Below are 20,876 nucleotides of genomic sequence, written 5' to 3' on the forward strand. Positions count from 1 at the left end.
TTAATTGTTATTAATGTACAATGATTGATTGATAGCTTGAAGAAGGGGAAGGGAAAAGCCTTGAATTTTGATGTCATTCGAATCTCTTTTTTTTAATAGTCTGGGTTAATTATAATATAGTATCTATTTAGAATTTTTCATAGTCTATTGACAATGCATATATCATGCAGACACAGTTGTTTGAACCCGATCCTCTAAAGAGAATCTTAAATTTGTTCGATGTTTACGTAAATTGTTCGGGTTAAACTCGAGTTTTAGATGTAAAGGTGGACCATTTCCATAGTTGTGTAAGATGTGACTAGACTTCCTTGATAGTTGTAGTACCATGGTACCCATGGCACTAGATGTCCAGGACCACTATCCCTTGTGAAGCCAGGTCAGGTCCCTATCCCTGCCCTTGTGGTTCTCATTTTCTCACTACTTTAGCCCAATTTCCATTTTCCTTTTGACATTCAAGTCCCTTTCTATCTTTGATCCCTCCATTGTCCTTTCAATGGATAGCATCAGCTTCTATCATCAGAAAAATCGATTTATAAATCAAAACGATATGATATGAATATTGTTTTTGTTTTACCTTAAAGTCGATATGGTACCAATATTGTTTTATTTACCTTGAAGTTGATATACACATTTCGGTTACAGGTGATAACCTTGTCATTAAAGAGTTGAATAAAATTAAGACCTGAGGGGCATCATTTAACAGTCACATTTAAATTTTATTTTTTTAATATTAATTTGATTGTATTATTATTGTTGTAATATTTTAAAAATTTATAGATAACTTGAATATTACATAAAAATATATATTAAAATTCAATTAATTTAATATAAAACTAGCTACTGATGATGATGACCTTCGACTTTATTATTTCCATAATGGCTTTCACTTTTCTCCAGCAAAAAAAATTGAAATTAATTTAATTCTTTAATTAATACATGCATATATATATATACTGATTTAAGATGGATTGATATGAGAAGAGGGTTTATCAGATGATATAAGAAATGAAGACGATGCATGAATAATAATATACTAGTGTTTATGATGTTTGGCAACCGAGAAAAAAGAAAAAGAAAAGTATCTGAAAACTGACAGACTCATCATCAAGATTCTATTTTCTCAATCTTCATGCTTTGCATGGAAAGAAGCAGCAACAAACCCTTTTTCTTCTTTTTTCCATTTGATTTTGGTCCCGAACCTGATTAACTCGACATGACAACCCAATCCACATACCTTTTCCCTAATTTAGGGAAAAGGAGTTATATTTTTGAATTAACAAAATCCCGACCAAACTCAACCTCATTTAGGGAGCAATTTATGAATTAAATCCAATATAAAACATAAAATATAGAAAGAAAACCCAACATATACTTCCAAGGTGGGTGATTTGACATTACAGATTCTGTTCAGACAGACCAATCCCATTTCAGTTAATTTACGCCCCCACACCCTTCTTTTGTTTTGTTTTTTGTGTTTTCCTTTTGCCAAACTATATGAAGTTGCTGTAGCACAATGCTGGTGTACAACATTCACATGTAGGATGGCCATGGGACTCGAAGCCCACGGTTTCGATCCGACCTGATTTGAACAGGTCGAATATTTTTTAAAAAAATCAGGTTTGGATCGGGTCGGTTTCGGGTTTAGGGTAAAAAATATTCGACCCGAAAAATATATGATTTTACCTTATATTTTTAGGAATAATTATAATAATATCCCTATATATTTTTTTCAATTAAGTATATTTTTATTGAATAAAAATATTTTTTTATTATTTCGGATCGGGTTCTAAATTATATATCGGGTCGGGTAAACCTTGTTTTTGAACAATCAGATGAGTCTATAACGTACGTCACACCAAAATACATCATTAATTGAATTGTCCTTATCAAGTAACTATTGAAAGGGTGAATTATACATTTAATATTTATACTATCATTTTTATTTCATTTTAGTACCTAAACTTTATTTTTTTTAAAACTATTAACGACAATTGAACCAAGGCCTCTTACATGACATGAAATGCAAAGCAGTCAATCATTGAATTATGCTAATCATTTAAGTTAATTTCACCGCATTTTGTATTTAACTTATATAATAGTATCACCATAAAATCAATATTTTATGATTATAAAATTCAAATATGTGACACTTTAAATTAATAATCAAAAACTTAATCATTAAACTATAATGTGAATATATTTTTTATTATATCACACTTAATACTTACTTATATCATTATTAAAAATTTAAAATAATTTTTCACTTTGTTTGAAAATAAAAAATAATTAAATAATTATTTATATATATTTATAAAAATTAAATTAAATTATTCTAAAAATTATATTTATAATATTATAAAATATTTATTTAATTTTTAAAATGATATTATTTTTTATTTGAAATAATATTAATTTGTTATTTGAAATAATATTATTTTAAATTATTTATTTAATTTTAAATAATATTATACAAAAACAAAGTGATAGTGGGATACTAAACATATAATTTACCATAAATTTTTATTTTTTAAAAATTAAAAATTTAATTTAAAAATAATATTATTTCAAATAAATAATTAATATGATTTTAAAAATTAAATAAATATATTTATAATATATTTTTTTATATGATTTCATATAATTTTTATAAAAACATATAACTTATTTAATTTTTTTACTTTGAAATAAAGTGAAAATTAATCTTTTAATTTAATAATGATATAAGTAAGTATTAAGTTCAATATAAAATTTACACTATAGTCGAGTGGCTAAGATTTCTGTCATTAATTTAAAATGTCTCATTTGAATCTTATAATCATAAAAAATATTGATTTTGTGGTAATATTGTTATATAAGTTAAATACAAAATATGGTGATTTTTTTCAAATGACTAGCTTAGTTCAATGGTTGAGTTATTTGTTTATCATTTAAAAAACCCAAATTCAATTCATACTAGGATCAAGAATAATTTTTATATTTTTATCCCCATAGGTGGTGACACCTGTCATCCCCTAATTGGTTGAACAAAATTACTTAAAATATGTTGATGAATAGAAAAAAAATGTGATGTGGTAGTTAAAAAAATAACATGTCATGCTATATATGAATTGTTTTTAATGATTTTTTTAATTTAAGCTTAGATATTAAAACGAAACAAACGTGATAATTTAAGTACAAAACGTGTAATTTATCCTTTTAATATTTACTTAATAAGGACAATTTAACTAGTTATATATTTCGGTGTGTTGCTTTAGTATTGTGTTGTGGTGTGCAACGTGTGTTGTAGAATTTTAATTGAACAACCCGATTTTTAATTGCATTTGGTGAATTAGAAGACAAATCTAAGGTTTCAAATAAAAATATACTGGTATATCTTGTTAGATATTAATTTAAATAAATTAGAAATTAGGATATATTTTATTGTAATTATACTAGTCGAAGATGATTTGATGATGAAATTTATTTAGTTAAGAATTTTTTATAATTAAATATTTAGCTCTATAAATAGATAAAATATTTTAACCTTTAGAATTATGAGAGAATTATTTTAGAGAGTTGTGATCTTCTTGTAGTCTATGTATTTCTTGGGGCTTGTGTTACATAGATAGCTTTGTAATGACATTGGGAGAGTATTTTGAGATATATCGAATTTTGTATAAATATCGGAGTTTTAAGATACTTGGAATATTATGTATCTATACTCTTTGTAATCTCTAGGTTCATGGTGTATTTCTCTCTCTATCTGTAAATATAAATAAAGTTGAATCACATTAAATCTAGTCTCTTGCATATATATCTTAATTTATATCAATATCGTTTTAGTTATTTTTTTTACTTATAAATTCATAACATATGTGGCGGGGATTGCAGCATACAATTCATGATTTTATTCTAAATGTTTAAGAATTTCTCTCATGACAAGATTACCATGTTTATCTTCTACCTTAAACACAAGGGAAAAGACACTCATGGCAAAAGATGATTACAAAATTTAGCCAGAATTTTTCACCATAAGAAATTGCAACATAGTATTGCCTGCAAATAATGTCATGATATGTGAGTTCAACGTATATATAAATGCAATCACTGGAAAAATGAAAAGAACTGGAAAACAAACAATAGCAAGGTTAGGCCTTTCCTAGCAATATAGTTTAGGAGAGCTTCATCCAAATCTCAATTCCTTTTTGTAATTAAAACACATATTATATATGTATTTATGTATATAATATTATTGATGAAGAAGACGACCGGCTTCTACTGGTAAAGTTGGCATTGTGTGTTCAGTAGTAACGGTTAGACTTTTGAGCAGCCTGATCTGCAAATGACTGCTCCACTTTTGCTTGATTGTTTAGCCCAAAGTGAATGTGTGGAAAATGTGCCCACTGCAAATGCATTCTTCTTCTTAGTTACACCATTTACCAACTAGACTGTTAAAACCATTACTGCAACTTTTCATATATATATATATATATATATATATATATATGCCAAGCCAAGTACATAACCATTATCCATATTCATAAATAGAGAATACATAACAATAAAATGTGAAGGAAAAAGAACAGCAATGATCAATAATTTTGAGCAAAACTAGCGGATATATAGATATTAACATAGAATATAAAGCTAGAGTAAATTAAAAAGTGAAAAAAATATTTGAAATTATAGTAATATGAAAGTATATTATAAAATAAAATAACTAATGAGATCATATAAAATTGTAATATTATCCTAACTTAAATTTGCAGAAGCTAAAGAATAACTTACATTTTTTGCTGCAGTGCTGAAAGCTTCCCTATGGCTGATATCTGGGTTACTAGCCTTAATCCTTTGGATTTCCTCCCTAAATATAGAATATGAACCAACAAAGGAAAATTTGTGTGAGAAAGATGGTTTTTGATCCATTATTCTCATAAACAGTCGTATTATTTTATGTTATATGTGAACTTATGATATTTTAGAGGACGAAAGTAAATTTTATTAAAAATACAAAAAAAATAATACTTAAAATATATTTGAAGTTAAAATTTTCAGGACTATGGCCATCACTTATTATCCATATATATAATCAAAGTAGCCATGAAAGTTTGGTTTAAACTTACTTAATGAACCTGTTATACGCAGAAGGAACACGTTGTCTCTTCTCAGGGGCTGCATTATTTCATCACACAAAGAGATCATCAAATCTGATCATAATCAAGCTTAATTAAACAAAACTCTGGGTATAAGGGCTACACATCTCCATGCAATGGTTCAGGGTTCTTCCATCAAACTTCAGAGATTGTTTATAATCCAAAATAATAGAAAAGAAAAGAAGTTTTGTACTGGCATAGGCAACATCAGCATTTGTGGCATGTGAAATTTGACAGTGTAGGCTCTAGTAGTACCTGGGTTCTCAATAGTGGTCCATTTTCATGCAAATGTAAGCATAAGAATTCTTTGTGATAAAGATATAATTTAACGTATGCTGCTGTAGGGGCAACTTTTGATATGCTTTTAGGGTGCGGTGTAGGAAACTGTTACTAATTAATGAGGAGTTAAAACTTGCCATGTAATGTCACCATCTTATAGGGGCCACGATTGGAAAGGAGATATCAGATAAGTTGCTTAAGCTGTTGAGGTATATATATACATACATGTATATGTAATTATGTATGTATGGATGTGTGTTGTATGTATGTATGCACGTATATTAGAGAGAGGGACTGACGGCGAATAGGAGGCATTCTTTGTGCTTCTTGTTCTGCTGACTCAAATGCAGAAAACTGCTTGCTGCACTTTGAAGAAGATCCATGGTCCTTATTTGGATGATCTTCATCAATGTTTATGGTCTGCTGTTTCTGCAACTCCACTCAAAACAAAGCAAAAACAAGTAAATCATCCAAACAATCCCACAAAATTTTTGTTCATAGCGCTTTTCAAAAAAAAAAAAACTACAAGAGCAGTAAATTTTTAGCACAATATTAGAGTATAATATCTGCTGAAAAGGGTAAGGTATCCATAAAAAATAGTTTGCTTTGGAATCTTTGATCACTCTGTGTTTGAATACCTGAGCATTTTGAATAGGAACTGTTTGAAGTGAAGTTCCCATATTTACAGACAGCAGATTGGCACAATGCCCACATCGAACAGTCACAATTTTGAACAAACTGTTGTATGGAACACTAACCTGCAAAATGTTACCATTCTGGAAATGTTATAATCACCTGCAAGCTTAATAAAGTAGTGAGAGTGAGAACTGATCAGAAGCGGCTATGAATATGTATATGTATTTATAGATTGGAGAATGTTTTACTTCATAGTACAATCTTATCAAACCCTAAGAAGAAACCAAAGTCCCAAGCTTAAATATCCTTTGAGATTTCATAATACCAAAGAACATGATGTAGTAATCCATAGATGGGGAAGATAAATAAGTGATAGCATTAGTATCAGATGCCAAAATAGATCAATAAGTTCAGAAATTTAGGTTCCAAGAACTCAGTCATTTGTTCAGCTCACATAGGGCAATAACTACAAGTACAAAGGACTTGTTTGTTGTTACTTTTCTGCCCCCAATATTATGTATTTTCCTTTCGGTGCGCCTGCTTTTTCTGCCTGGCACTTGAAGCTAGATGATAAAAGGAAAAAGAAAAGAAAACCCAGAGTGGAAGAGAGAGATGAAAACGACGTGACCGGAACGGAAATCATAAAAGTCATGAGCTATCAAAGATGGCCATCGAATAAAGAAGAAGAAAAGAAAAAAAAATTATCATGAACGGTGGATTGATTTACTGATTTCGTGTGCAGTGTTCCTGTGAATGTGATTTTGTTTGTTTCCCGGGAGAATGTTATTATGAAAGGAGGGTTTGAAAAGAAAGAGACGAAAAGCAGCACTTGATTTTCCTCTCCTCAACTTCTTTTTGATATTACATCGAATACATATCTATCACAAAAGGAAAATATCTTTAAAAAAACTATGATTTCTAGTTTCAGATGAAGGAATTAAGCATTTAAGAAAGGGTTTGTTGATGCAATAGCTCTAGTAGAAGAAGATCAGGTTACTGGTAGTACAACAATCGGGATTTTTCTATCGGGAAGAAACTAAAACAAGTGGCAGGCATGCATTTGGAATACCATGACTTTGAAAGGTAGGGAAAAGGAAAGAATCTCCACCATTGTTGACTTGGAGCTTGACCTGGAAGAACCCTAAAATAATGATCTCAATTGTAGATAGCTACATCTGAAAAAAAAAATAAACTTTCGGGTTGAAACTCACTTGGCCAAGCTTCTTCTTGCTTATTTATGAGGGATCAATCTTTTGAAGGGATTCAAAATCAGAAATTCCCAGTTTTTTATTTATGTAGTATCTCGTGCTTGTATCAGACAAAACCAGGCTGAAAATCTTCATAAAATATGAGATAAAGAATGAGAATTTTGAGCTACTTTACAAGCTAAATCAAGAAAATCTCATGATCCATGGAAATATGGTAGGCATCTTTTAATTCTGGTGTGAATTCCCAATTTGTTCTTCAAGAAAAAGAAGCCAAATGGGTTTCAGAAAAGCAGACATGGCCAAATCAGCTCTCTTTTTTGCAACAAAAGAAGAAGGAAGAAGAAGAATAAGATAAAGGAGAGAACTGAGGGTTGTACCGCTAAAATGGTGCTGCAGAAGTTGCAGTGAACATAACAAACACGTTCAGATGCCGAATCCAGTGACATTTTTGTTCCAACTTGTTCTCTCTCTCTCTCTCTCCTTTTTAAATACTATATACCCCACTACAAGGCTAGAACAAAAGCCTAAAGAAACTGGGAAAAGAAAATAGGGAGGATCAAAGGGATGAAGAGAAGTGGAACGACAGAGAAGAAGAAAATTGTTGATTTTTTTTCTTCTTCTTTGGCTACAAATATATATATGGAATTATGATGAATTGTGAGAGACAAATGTATAAAAAAAAATCTGACAGGACTTGTCTGGTCGGATGAGGGAGATAGAAACACTGCAGTGGAGAAAGAGAGTGTGGGGGATGGAAAGTGGGCTTTGTTTTTCCTCATTATTATCATTATTATCATTATTTCTTTCTTTTTTTTTACAAAATGCGATTAGAGTTTTTTATGATATTATTAATTATAATTTTAATGAAATTAATTTAATTATTTTTAATTAAATTTATACTTGATAATCAAGGATTTTATAAATATAATATACACACCCACATCTTATTTAATTAAATAAGTATTTTCAGCACACAGTTTTACAAATTCTTTTTTATCATCTAAATGTAAATTTATACCCAGTAAAATTATAATTTGTTTCCAAACGCAAAGAATAAACTGAAAAAGCTAGAAATCATAGTTTTTGCGGTTGGTTTAAAACCATCGTTTCCACCGCAATTTTTTTTCATTTTTTACCCGACTAGCATTGATTTTACGGTCAAAACGAGCTTTTTACCTAAAAGATCTTTTAGAAAGCCACGCTAAACGAGCCCTTAATCTCTCTTAGGGTCAATTTGGAAGAGTTTTTGAAAAGTGACTTTTAAAAGTGTGGTAGAAAAGAATTTTTAAAAGCGTTGTTTAAAAGTGCAATTTAAAAATTTAACTGTTTGATATTGTTGTTAAAAAATGTGTTTGAAAAAATAAAATATCCTTTATAGACATTAAATTTAAAATATATAATTTAAATTATTTTTGCACTTTATTAATATTGTGATATATAAAATATATCATTTAAACTATATTAAAAATATAAAAAATATTTTAAGATAATTCATTAATAATATTATTAAAAATGAAATATTTTATTAAGAAAAATATATTGTCAATACTTTTTAACACCTGGATATAAAATATTCTATTAATATTTTAATATATAAACCATGAATTTTATTTATTTATTTAATAAATTATTAAGTAATGAATTATTTTTTAAGATTAATATTAAAGTATCAAAATAAATTATAAATACATAATTGAGTTCATGTATTAATAAGGGAAAAATATAATTTGGTCTCAAACACAAAGTTGAAAATGAAAAAGCTACAAATTCTAGCTTTTGCGGTTAGTTTAAAATCACAGTTCACACCATATTTTTTTTACATGTTTAACATTGATTTTGCAGTCAAAACGGGCTTTCTAGGTAAAAGTGTGTTTAAAAAGCTACGCCAAACGGGGACTTAAGGTGATTAAACATAAATATAACTATAATCAATATATACAAGAATTATACTAGAATTATAATAAGATACTTTCATATAAAAATTTAGATCAATACATAATAAATAATAAATTATGTGGTATAAGTTTTTGTATAGAAGTCATTACTTTTATTAAAAAATGAAATATTCTGATTTACAATAAAGATTTATAATCATAATCGTAAATTAAGCACATAATTAAAATATTTTTTTTCTAAAACTATTGAAAAAAATTAGAAACTTAAGATCACATAAGAACCAAATAAGGAAATATTAAGAAACTCAACCAAAACTTGAACAATGATAGATACCAATAGATTTGATCGCGTTGACAAACAAATCAAACTATTGAAAGATCACCGTCAGAACCACAAGCCAAGCCAAGCGATGTGAAAAAAAAACTATCAACGAATGCGAATCAAGTATCTAAATCCAATCCGAGGGTCCAAAGTATGGAATATCGGTATAATAACATATAAATGTCATCTTGATCAGTCGCGGTGATCTCTAATCAACCCTTAAAAAGATAAGTGAATAACAATGGTCGAACGACTAAAAACGTGTCAAAAAGACGGAGAAAAGCTTTCCATAAAGACAGATGAACATGTGTCATAAAGACATACTTGTTGAAAATTAAAAATAAGAGAAAAATAAAGATGTGATATAAAAAAATAAAAAGACAATGAAAAATATTGACAGTTGACACCCAATATTAAAGTTGGTGCCACCGTCAATAAACAAATATAAAAAGAAGTATGAATGACACACCACAAAGGAGAGAAACAAGAAAAACCAAGGTGTGAAGGAATTATATACTTATCCAATAACTCTGAAAATATGTAAAATTGAACGACGTAATAGTGTGGTATAATTGAATTAGAAATCAAACCAAAATAAATCTTAACCTGAACAAAAACATGTAGATAAAACTCACAAATATGAAACGTTATTTTATGAACTGTTTCCGACACCTAATCTATAATCATCATCAATTCAACCCACCTACTTATCATGTGTGAACTTCCACTCTTTTTCCTTCGTGTAATCTCTTTTATGAATGGTTATTTGAAAGTTATGATTTAAATACATGATAATATGAAAAATGATGAACTGGGAAATTTTAATAAATAAAAACATTAAATAATATACTAAGAAAGAAATTATGAAATATTTTTTTCATATAACGTAAGACGTAAATTAACATTTAAATAAATTAAAATTATAAAAATCGAACTCAGTGAGTGTGTGCGTGGATTATGATCGAGGGAATGAGTGGATGGGAGTAACCCTATCCTTGGTGTCTGTAGCGGAAGAGGGGGGCGAGATATTTATGCTTTGGAATGTTTTTGGGATGCGAGTTTTAAAGCAATACATACCGCAAGTGGACCTCACGCGCGCCTCTAATCCCTAATACTCCACCATCAACGTCTTTATAAAATAGGGTCAAATACACAAATCAATCACCGATTATATTATATTATTTTGTTAAATTCTTCTACTATTAAAAATTATAAAATAATATTTTAATTATATGGAGTTATTTTGTTAAGTCCATTTTTTAAACTCGTCAGTTTTTATTAAAAATTAATGACAGACTGAGTTGGATGTTAACTTGTTAACAAGATATGATAGTCGTTTGAGATATTGAGAAGTCATGTTTTATCATATCATAGTAACATGTTAACGTACAACGCAAACTGTCATTAATTTTTTAACAGAAAACAGAGTTTTGAATATATGAATAGTTATGTAATTATTTTACAACTTTTAATAGTTAAGACTGAACAAAATAAAATCTTATAATCAAAGGATCATTTCGTAACTTTAATAGTCGGAGGACTCAACAAAGCAGTACATTATACTCGGAGACCATTTATGTACTTTATCCTATAAAATATTACAACCTTTAACGTATTTATAAATAAAATATTAAAAATAATTTCTTTATATAACTTTATTATTTTTAAAAAAAATATAGGTAAGGATTAGGAAGGTTTAAATAAAAATCTTTCACCATTTCATAAAGGATCTAAAGTACTACATTGAGTCACTAAAACGATCGCTAAATTTAAAATTTATTTAAAAATTATCATAAAAGTCAAATTTTATTTTAAAATATCGAAAATAAATCAAAAGCATGAGTTTAGAATATTTATACAAAATCGGAACTCTAATTATAATAAAATGTAAATCGCAATAATACAAACTGAAATATAAAAAGTAAGTTCCTATGAATACATATGGTCAGTTTGAATAAGAGTGCTCGAAGTCTCAATTTGACGACACTCCTCTAACATTAACATAAATTAATAATCTAAACACACACACAAAAAAACAATACAAAAAACAATTCGAACATTAGATTTTATAAACTTAATTATATACATCTACTGTACTATAATTCATACAACTCAAATTACTCACACAAAGAGTATATAATACCACTAAGCTATACGTAGATGTTGTAGGATCAGTATTGGATATCCAAATAGTGTCGCGTTACTAAGACTAAATATTTAATAGATACTCTAAGTGTTCGTATTGTTATTCAGAACACCATTAAGGCTGTATAGATATTCTTAATATTGAGCTTTTCAGTAACACATTTACAATAATATTTATTATATTTTATAGTAGGATTATTTTAATAAATGATATTGAGTAATTACCTTTAAAAAAATTGAATTTGTTTTCTCCATTTCAAATCAGCTGATTGATAATGCTATTGAGTAATTTTTAGATATCGGCATGTGAAATTGTTGAAACATATTGGAGATAGTTGTGGTCAAGTCTTGGACCCCATTGGTCCAAAGATTGAGAAAATGATGTATCCACACCTAATTTAAACTTTAACCCTAAGAATGAATGGTCCAAATACCTCAACCACAAGGCCTTAAAGCATTAATTATTGTTTGTACTAAGCGACTTTTCATGAGGAAAGATTGTTTCTGCAAATAATTCATTTCGTTGAAAAACATAATTCTTTTTGCTTAAGATATAAATTATATCTCTCCATCAAGATTTAGATACCATAGAACCTCAAGCAAAAGTTGATATTAGCATTAACTTGGATGAAACTAAATAAAAAAAATCAGGGTTTTTGAGGGTTTTACAAAATGTTTTTAGTTTTCTGAAAGTCAAAAACACACTTGGTTAATTAAAAATAAAGAAGTGTTTTAAGAAATATATATATATTTTTAAAATTAATCAATGGTCTCTAATTTATTAATTGGCTAATCAAGATTATGTTTTGTATAGGCTCGTTATGGGAGCGATCCTTCCAATCTAATTTTTTCATTCACAATCGTCAGATGAATCCTTACTTAAGGAACACAATATTACCTCATCCATTAAACTAATTAGTTGTTAATAGGAATAAAAATATTAAAAATGTATTCGGTATCTAATTTTTAAGAATAAATAATTAAATTAACACATACTTATTAGAAAAATATTATAATAATGAATTAAATTAAATTAAATTAAAAATTAACTATATATTTAGTCATCTATCTATTCTCAAAAAATATACTTTTTTTAACATAGGAGAGGAATTAAAATTATAATTTTACAATATAACTTCTGATTTTCTAATTTTCCAAGACATTCGATCAAGGGAATCTAATGAATAATCATTCGTATGTTATAAGTTATAATGAAGACTAATGTTGACTATAAATTTTAAAATTGTTCCATGTTTAAAGATACGATTCATTTAAATCTATTAAGTAATCTCGATTATAAAAAACATTATTTTTAATTAATGATTTGTGTTCAAACAATTATATTTATATATATATATATATATATATATATATATTATCAATAAATTAAAAATTTCTGCTAATATATTATCTTGTAATCACTTAAATTATTAAAAAGAAAAATTATAAGCTCACCTAAATCTTGTTTCAGTGTTTAATTTTCAGAGTACATAATAGCCCACGTAACCTGTTCAAGTAAATGCAAAGATACAATAGATAAGGCCCAGGCATATCTATATTACTGGATCATATATTGCTGCCCATTTTAAATCTGTCCTATATAGAATTGTTACAACTAATATTTTAAGGTGTTGATAATTTTTTTATAATCATCGGTATTCGATCTATTTATCAATTAATTTGAATTGGATACTGTAGAGGTAAGGAAGAATCTCCGTCAAAATTCAAAGTACTGACACTGTTTAGTGGCAAATTAGAGTTGACATATATATATTAATAACATAAAATTTTCATAGGGGGCGAGCACAAATAAATTTTCAGGATCGCATCATCAATAAAATAAATAACTAATCGAAAGAAATATAGTAACCAAAGATCATATAAAATATACAATAAATCAGATATTAGATAAACAATATTCAGAAAATCAGGTATTGTGTCGTAAAAATATTCAGTATCATCGGAAATCTAAATCAATTCAGATAAATAGTTTAAAACACTAATGTAACATCATTAGGAAACACACATGTACAAGTTTGAGTAATCTAAAAAGGAAGCCTACCCAAGCCTGCTGATCACGATCAGCGACAGCGCTAGATCCTACAAATCGGGAAATCTATATCGAAATCCTAATATGAATAATAATAACCTCCATTTAAACAATTTACAGAAACATACGAGTAACTCTCGAAGAACATTGATCGAGCGAGTCTGACGGATGGGAAGCACCGGATCTATTGACCATTGGTTTGGGGAAACACGAGTACCTTCATAAAAATATATACTCGAATCGATTCCATAATCAAATCTTAAATAAATAAGCAAAAAATGCTAAAAAATACTAAGTATTTTTGGATTAATAGCTCGATTCAGGGCTTTTTTGTCAGAATTTGGCAAAACATATTGTAAAATCGGACTCAAGATATCGCAAAAGTCAAGATGAAGGTTTTCAAAAAAAGTCAATGACAGTCAACGGTTGACTGGCTCGATTCGGGTTGGACTGAGTCAGGTCAGGCAGGCGGGTCGGGTTAGGTCGCTTCTAGAAGCCAACCAGGTGGACCTTCCTCACGCCAGTAGATGCGTGTGGGCGCGAGGGCGGGGCCTTCAGGGGTTGGAAAAATTACGAAAAATTCCTATATGCATTTTAAGAGGTTTTGAGACACTTGCCAAGCTTGATTCACAGCGGTGAACGGTAGTGAACGTCGAAGAGCTTGATTTCGCAACATCGGAAACTTGATCTTCCTCACCCCTCACACACCGGCGGCAACGGAGACAAAATGGACACAAGTGACACAGGATGATGCAAGGAACACGATGGTGCGAGAAGTATCGAAAACGGAACATGGATCAACGATAAAACGTCGATTAAATATTTCCTACTAAAAGAGGAAATGTTGAGAGAGAGGAGAAGGGTTTCTGGAAAGTTTCTGATTTTTGGACTTTTAAACCCAGATTTGAAAAAAGATATAATTACACTATAGGTCCTCTAGTTTTAATTGCTTTATTAATTTTGATCTAAATTTAATCAAAATTTTCACTATAATCTCTGAATTTAATTAAAATTTTATTTTAGTCAATTTTTTTTTAAAAAAATTAGACCCTAATTTAGGGTGACATGAAACTGTTAGGGAAGCGGCAAACATTGCGTTAGCAGGCGGTGCTATTGTAGCGATATCAACTGCAGGTCTTGCCTGGAAATACTCAAGGAGTTTACATGGTACTCTAATCCTTATTCTCTATGGTCATATTTTAAGCTATGAAACAATGAAGATCAAAATCCCAGCTCCCTTGAGAATTGTAGCATGTGGGAGTGTGTTTCTTTTGTGGGTTGCATTATTAAGCTGATATATATATATATATATATAGCTATATTTGAATTCGTGCTTGACATGCAGTCAAAGAAGTTTATGAGGCAATGTTAAGTGCATAAACCGTCTCACTATTCTGAACGATTCATCTTTCTTGCAATCCTATATCAAACCGATTATGAATTATATGACAGAAATTCGTGTATGGTTCGGACTAGCCAGACAACGAAATCTATGAGGCAATGTTAAGTGCATAAACTATGACTTTGACACTCACACTATACAGATTGAATCATCAATCGTTTTTGTTTTCTGTATTCTCCTTGTTGTAAAGTTTCTTAGTAGTTTGTTATCTTGTTGTCTTCTTAAGTCCTAGTGGCTATATTGCTTGAACTCTTCACTTTTCTTCAAATACTATATCTGAAACTTGTGTCCAACATATGAATATGGAGATCTGACTTTCTAGGGTCCTTCAAATACTTGAAAGAACCTAGAAAAAATATAATCATACCCGTATTTGAAACTCACGCCTCGAGTCCAAGTAGCATAGCTTAGTGGTATCTTTCTTTGCCGGTATGGAACTACAATTATTAGGTGATTACCCAACTTTCTGCATGGCTTGTGGTTTCCCTTCTAATCATAAATAGTAAACTCATTAAATATCAGTGGAGAAACAAAAGGATTGAGGGAGAAAATACAATTTAGCCTGGTATTTTTTATACAATAATAAAAGAAAACATTTTTAAGAGACGCATTTGTGCGTTAAGCCATTGATGAGATCTTTCAAGCTTACAACTTCTTCGTTGATTACAAGTCGGAATAACACTTGATATGGGATTATGATCCAAGTGGAAGTTATTTTAAAGAATCTCACCCCCTATTTTTTTCGCAGGTGCCGGACTGTCTTTCGCAGCGGGAGCTATCTTTGGTTGGACATTCCGGCAGGAAATCGCTAATCACTGGTATCAACTCTATAGGTTGGACACGATGAGTGCACAAGTCAAATTTATGGACTGGTGGGAAAAGAAATGCCAGAGGCGGTCTTGAACTCGGCATCGGCATCGTGTTTGGTAGTAGGCACCAAGACTTTGAACCCATTTGCTTAATAATGGCGTTATGTTGAAAATGTAATGCTTGATTTTGATGCGTTGGCCTTTTGTCAGAGACTTGGCATTTGTGTTTCAAGGGTTTCCAGTCAATTTTTTCTCCTCTGAGAAGCATATTGGCATGTCCTAATAAGTTGCTAATCTCCTTTTTTGACAAAGTTACTAGTGAACATGCAAATCTGTTTTCCTCCATTTTCCCACCAACCAAACACATCAACAAATCAATGAAACACTAGAGTTGGATTTGCTTTACACAGGCAGAGAGAAGAAAGTACCTGAAGATGAGCCCGGTGCTGACGTGGATTTTACACTGTCGTCGATTACTTCACCTATCATTTTGTTCTGTCATGCAGCATAGTCAATTATGGAGTATGCAATAACACATTCATGATTTCATCGTTAAGCATTGATAAATATGGAGTCTAAAACATATTCACAATTGAGGTGCTTCGAAATATAATATGAATAAAGAAAATTGATGGAAAAAGTTGAATGTGATAACATCAAATTGAATAAAGAACTCAAACAAGTAGGATCCTTTTTCGCATATTTTTGTTTGGATCTTATTTTGAAAGTGAAAACGCCTACTCGAAGCTTCTCAAGAAAAGTGTGAGAAAACGAATTTGAATTTCTGAACCGGAACAAAAGGGATCCGATTTTTTTATTGGATTTTAATTCCTTGCTAACGTTAAGTCGTACGTGTACGACCCTATTTCTGAAGGTTCCCTCCAGAACCCGGTTCCGGTAAATCGGGCCGCCAACTTCTCCTCCGAATCAGATTCATCGGTTCCCATGGACCCGTTATCCTCGTTATCACCAATTTGATTCCCTTTCACCATCCGGTCCAACTCGGGGAGGAATATCGGATTAGTGATTAAATTGTAAAATTTTAGAATCTGGTAATTAAAGTAGAATAGTTGAATAGTTCAATGATTTATTTAAAAATATTTCCTGAAAGTTGTTAGTAATTATCAAAGGAAATAAAGGGTAATATGGTCATTTGGCTTGGAAATGATAAGATAATGATTATATGTATGGGGATAAGGATAAGGAGATATTTTCTCTACTTCTTATCTTCTTTCTTCTTCTCCAACGTGAAGCACCCAAGCAAAGGTAAGTTTTTTTATTTGTTGATTATTTGTTGATTTTAAGTATGGGTTTTGATCCTTAAGTGATACTTAAGCTTGAGGAAAGCTTAAATTGTCTTAAAATCAAAAGATAAAGAAGTTATAAAAGATTAAAGTGAATGGATTTTTAAGTGAATTTCTAGAAAAGAGTTGATAAGTTGAATTTGAAACTAAATTTGATTTGTCATCAACTTAATTAAGAGATATGAAGTGATAGAATTGGATTTAGAGTATATTGAAAATTTGGTATGATTATTGATTTTCATATGAAAGATGAAATTTTGAGGTTAAGGATGTATTTAATGAGTAGAAATTAGTTTAAGTATATGTACTTGAGTTAAGAACAAAAAAAGGAATGAAACATGAATAATTTAATGAAAATTTGTGGAATTTTCGGGTGAAACCAGTTTATTATTGACAGGTGCATCGATACACTATGAATGTGTACCGATGCACTAAGACCAATTTTAAAGGTGCATCGATACACACCGGCAGGAATCGATGCATGAAAATTTCGAAGCTATTTTGGGTATCGATGCACCCATAGTACATCGGTACACTCCTAAAGGCAAAGTTGAAGTTTGGTTTATTAAATTAGCCTAAGTTATTAATACCAAGTTATAAAGTTTAGGCTTTTGATAATCGTCTCGGAATTTATGTTTATGTAGATATCGAGCCTAAACGAGTTCCGGAACAAGTGACAAGTAAGATTGATCGAGAGAAAAGGCAAGGAGATCCAAGTGAGTGCATCTTATTTGAATATGAGATTATATGGAAATTGGACTTGCGATAAGTCTATTTCCTCTAAGTCTAGTTCATGAAGTCATAAACATAAATATGCGAATGACATGAAATGTATGTATGCTTGATTATATGAGTTGATATGTTCTGGTATGTGCTATGTGTTTTATGTGAGTATAAAAGATAAGTCATGTGATAAGATTTATGTGATGTATGGAAATGAAAATATATGAATATGAAGAGTTATAAGAGAACAAATATAAATTATATGATAATGAAATATAAGATTATGTGAATATATGGTTATAAGATAAAATGTGTAATAATAGGAGAATATGATGAAAGTGAATTCCTGAGAACAATAAGAACTAGGTAAACATTTTGTAAAGGTTATATGAATAATAGAGATATGAATTAGACAAGTACATAGTGGTATAATCAATTATGAGAATTAGTGCATTAGAGTTATATGACTTATGGAGAATTGAAGAAAACTAGATAAGATTGAATTATAGAATGAACTGAGAATAATATATCACTTAGGAAACTTGAATATAAAGTGATGATATGCACATATAGTATAAGATATATGTTTATAAATATGACATAGGTTATGTGTTATATGATAAATATGAACATATGAAAACAAGAGATAAAATAAGTGACTTTGTGATAGAAGCTATATGACCATGAATGATGTAAATAGGAATAATTTAAGTACTATGTAACTATGAGTATTTGATTATGTATCTGTGTGATGTGATATATGAGGTAATATGAAATATTATACGACTATATGAATATATGAAAAAGAATATAGGTATATGTGAATTATATGGAAATGAACTACGTGACTGGATGTGATCATATGAATATTGATAATGAGCTATGAGATTATGTGTATATGTGAGAAGAAGAATATGAATATATGAATGTATGGCTTTGGGAAGACATAATAATAAGATAAAAGCAAGGTAACAAGAAATGTGAAATGACATGAAAAGTTGATATAAGTTATGCAAAAGTGATCTACGTGACTATATGTATATGTGATCCAAGTTATGTGACATAAGCTACGTGCTATGTGAAAGTGAACTACGTGTTATGTGAAATGATAAGTATAAAGATAATGCCCATGTTATGTGTCATGAGAGCTAGAGGTATAGTTGGTATGCCAAGAGTAGAGGGTTTACGCGGTCCTTCGGGACAATTCTACGTGGTCCTTCGGGACATATATGTATTCTTTAGAACATGTATGAGGTCTTTTGAGACACCTACTTGATCTTTGGTATATGTATATGATTCTTAAGGAATTTCTATGTGGTCCTTATGGACAATCTTATATGACACTACGGTGCATTTCTACGTGGCACTTCGGTGCAAATTCTACGTGGCACTTCGATGCAATTTATACGAGCTATGGTGACAGCATTTGTGCACAACCTCAATGTACTCACATACCTTAAGTTCTCAAAAGTATACATGGTCTAATAAAGCAATAATATAAATATATTGTATGTGATATGTGTATGTGTAACATGTTATGAGGAATGGATTACAAGGATTATATGATGCTATGCATGATTCTTTGCGAATGATAATATATGTGCGGGTGAATAATTGTTGCATGATAGAATATAAGTTGTGTGTGTATTGTTTAATTAAGAATGACTAAGAGATATAAATGATAATGGAATGAGGTCAGGATGGAAATGATGAGTGATATATATGAATATATTTAATTATATGAGATGTTATATGGTTTTGTATGATATGATAGTATTAATTGTACATGCATTGTTATAAGTAAGAGTTTACATTATATATGTTTATATATCTCACTAAGTCAACGACTTAGCGTGTGATTGTTTCACACGTAGGTTCCGAGAAGATGAAGATTCAATAAAAGTTATGTAAGACAGGTCAGTTTCTCTTTTCCAAAGATCAGATCAGAAAAGAAATGAATAGTTTATATTTTGTAATACTGATTGTGGTCGGCATGTAAATAAAGGCTTGAATCCGATATGTTATAATAGATTTTATAAAATCATATGATTGAGTTTTGTAATGTTTTAAACATATATATATGTAAATGGTAACTTTATACCGATAAAAGCTTAAATTTTTATGAGCTTTATATAAATTGAGTGGAAGTTACTGTAGCAGTAATGTAGCAGCGCACCGATACAATGTATAACTGTTCACGGTATTATTCATTACTGTTCATGATACTATTCATACAATATAGTACTATTCATAAAAATTCTTTCCTTAAATTTGTTATAATGAAACATAATTTAATGGTATATTATCGTATTTTCTTAATATAAGTCCAAATGTTTTATTATTTTATAAGAATATTATTTTAAAAAATCAATATGACATCTTAGATTCGTATATAGGTCATGTACGGGTTGAGGTGTTACACGGGATCCTCCATCGGCGTTGTAAGATGCGAGATTTGGTTCTTATGGTTTCGTCTCTTCCTTGCGCAAGCCTTCTCGCAGTCCGGTGGGAACCTTGTATAGGCCCAGAAAAAGCATCTCCATCATGGTAAGCGGGACGCAGCAAGCCACCGCCGCGGATCCGCCGACCATTCCCCCGTAATTCTTCCCTTTCCTCGCCGTCTTCGGCGGTGAACGTGACAATTGCTTAAGAGTCATGTTTAACCAATGACGTGTTTAGTATCTCTCTCCCTTCTTCCAGGAAAGAAACTAAAGAGAACGAAGACGGTGATTTCGAAACGAAGAGTGTATGGGGAAATGGGATGCTGAATTCATTTCGAAGTTTATTTTAAATGAAGATAACATGAGAAAGTGAAAGGGAATTCCGAAGAACCGAGGAAGACAAAATTGAAAGAAAAAAAAAAGTGTGCGAAATATCCATCCAGCTAATAAATAGAAGAGAATTCTTTTGACCAAGCGCTTGATTTTCCAGGAAAATATAAATAAAATTTAACGGTGAATTTTGATTCTTT

At 30.0% G+C, this 20,876-nt stretch overlaps 1 protein-coding gene across 2 annotated transcripts; it reads right to left on the reverse strand.

Annotated features, from left to right (window-relative positions):
- Positions 1 to 4,111: 4,111 nt before the first annotated feature.
- On the reverse strand, positions 4,112 to 20,852 carry LOC120203369 (putative axial regulator YABBY 2). 2 transcript variants are annotated; one of them, XM_039203678.1, is made up of 8 exons: positions 20,835 to 20,852; positions 17,625 to 17,632; positions 7,633 to 7,775; positions 6,050 to 6,169; positions 5,711 to 5,846; positions 5,103 to 5,151; positions 4,768 to 4,843; positions 4,112 to 4,382 (listed from the first exon to the last, which is right to left on the reverse strand). In XM_039203678.1, the coding sequence occupies exons 3-8, from the start codon at positions 7,699 to 7,701 to the stop codon at positions 4,281 to 4,283; spliced, it is 552 nt and encodes a 183-aa protein (XP_039059609.1). In that variant the 5' UTR covers positions 7,702 to 7,775; positions 17,625 to 17,632; positions 20,835 to 20,852; the 3' UTR covers positions 4,112 to 4,280. The 2 variants fall into 2 exon arrangements, with proteins under 2 accessions (XP_039059609.1, XP_039059617.1); XM_039203686.1 differs by having other exon boundaries at positions 4,113 to 4,382; positions 5,711 to 5,840.
- Between the last annotated feature and the right edge of the window lie 24 nt (positions 20,853 to 20,876).

This window comes from Hibiscus syriacus, unplaced genomic scaffold (assembly GCF_006381635.1).
Source record: "Hibiscus syriacus cultivar Baekdansim isolate YM2019G1 unplaced genomic scaffold, ASM638163v2 tig00000340_pilon, whole genome shotgun sequence".
NCBI lineage: Eukaryota > Viridiplantae > Streptophyta > Magnoliopsida > Malvales > Malvaceae > Hibiscus > Hibiscus syriacus.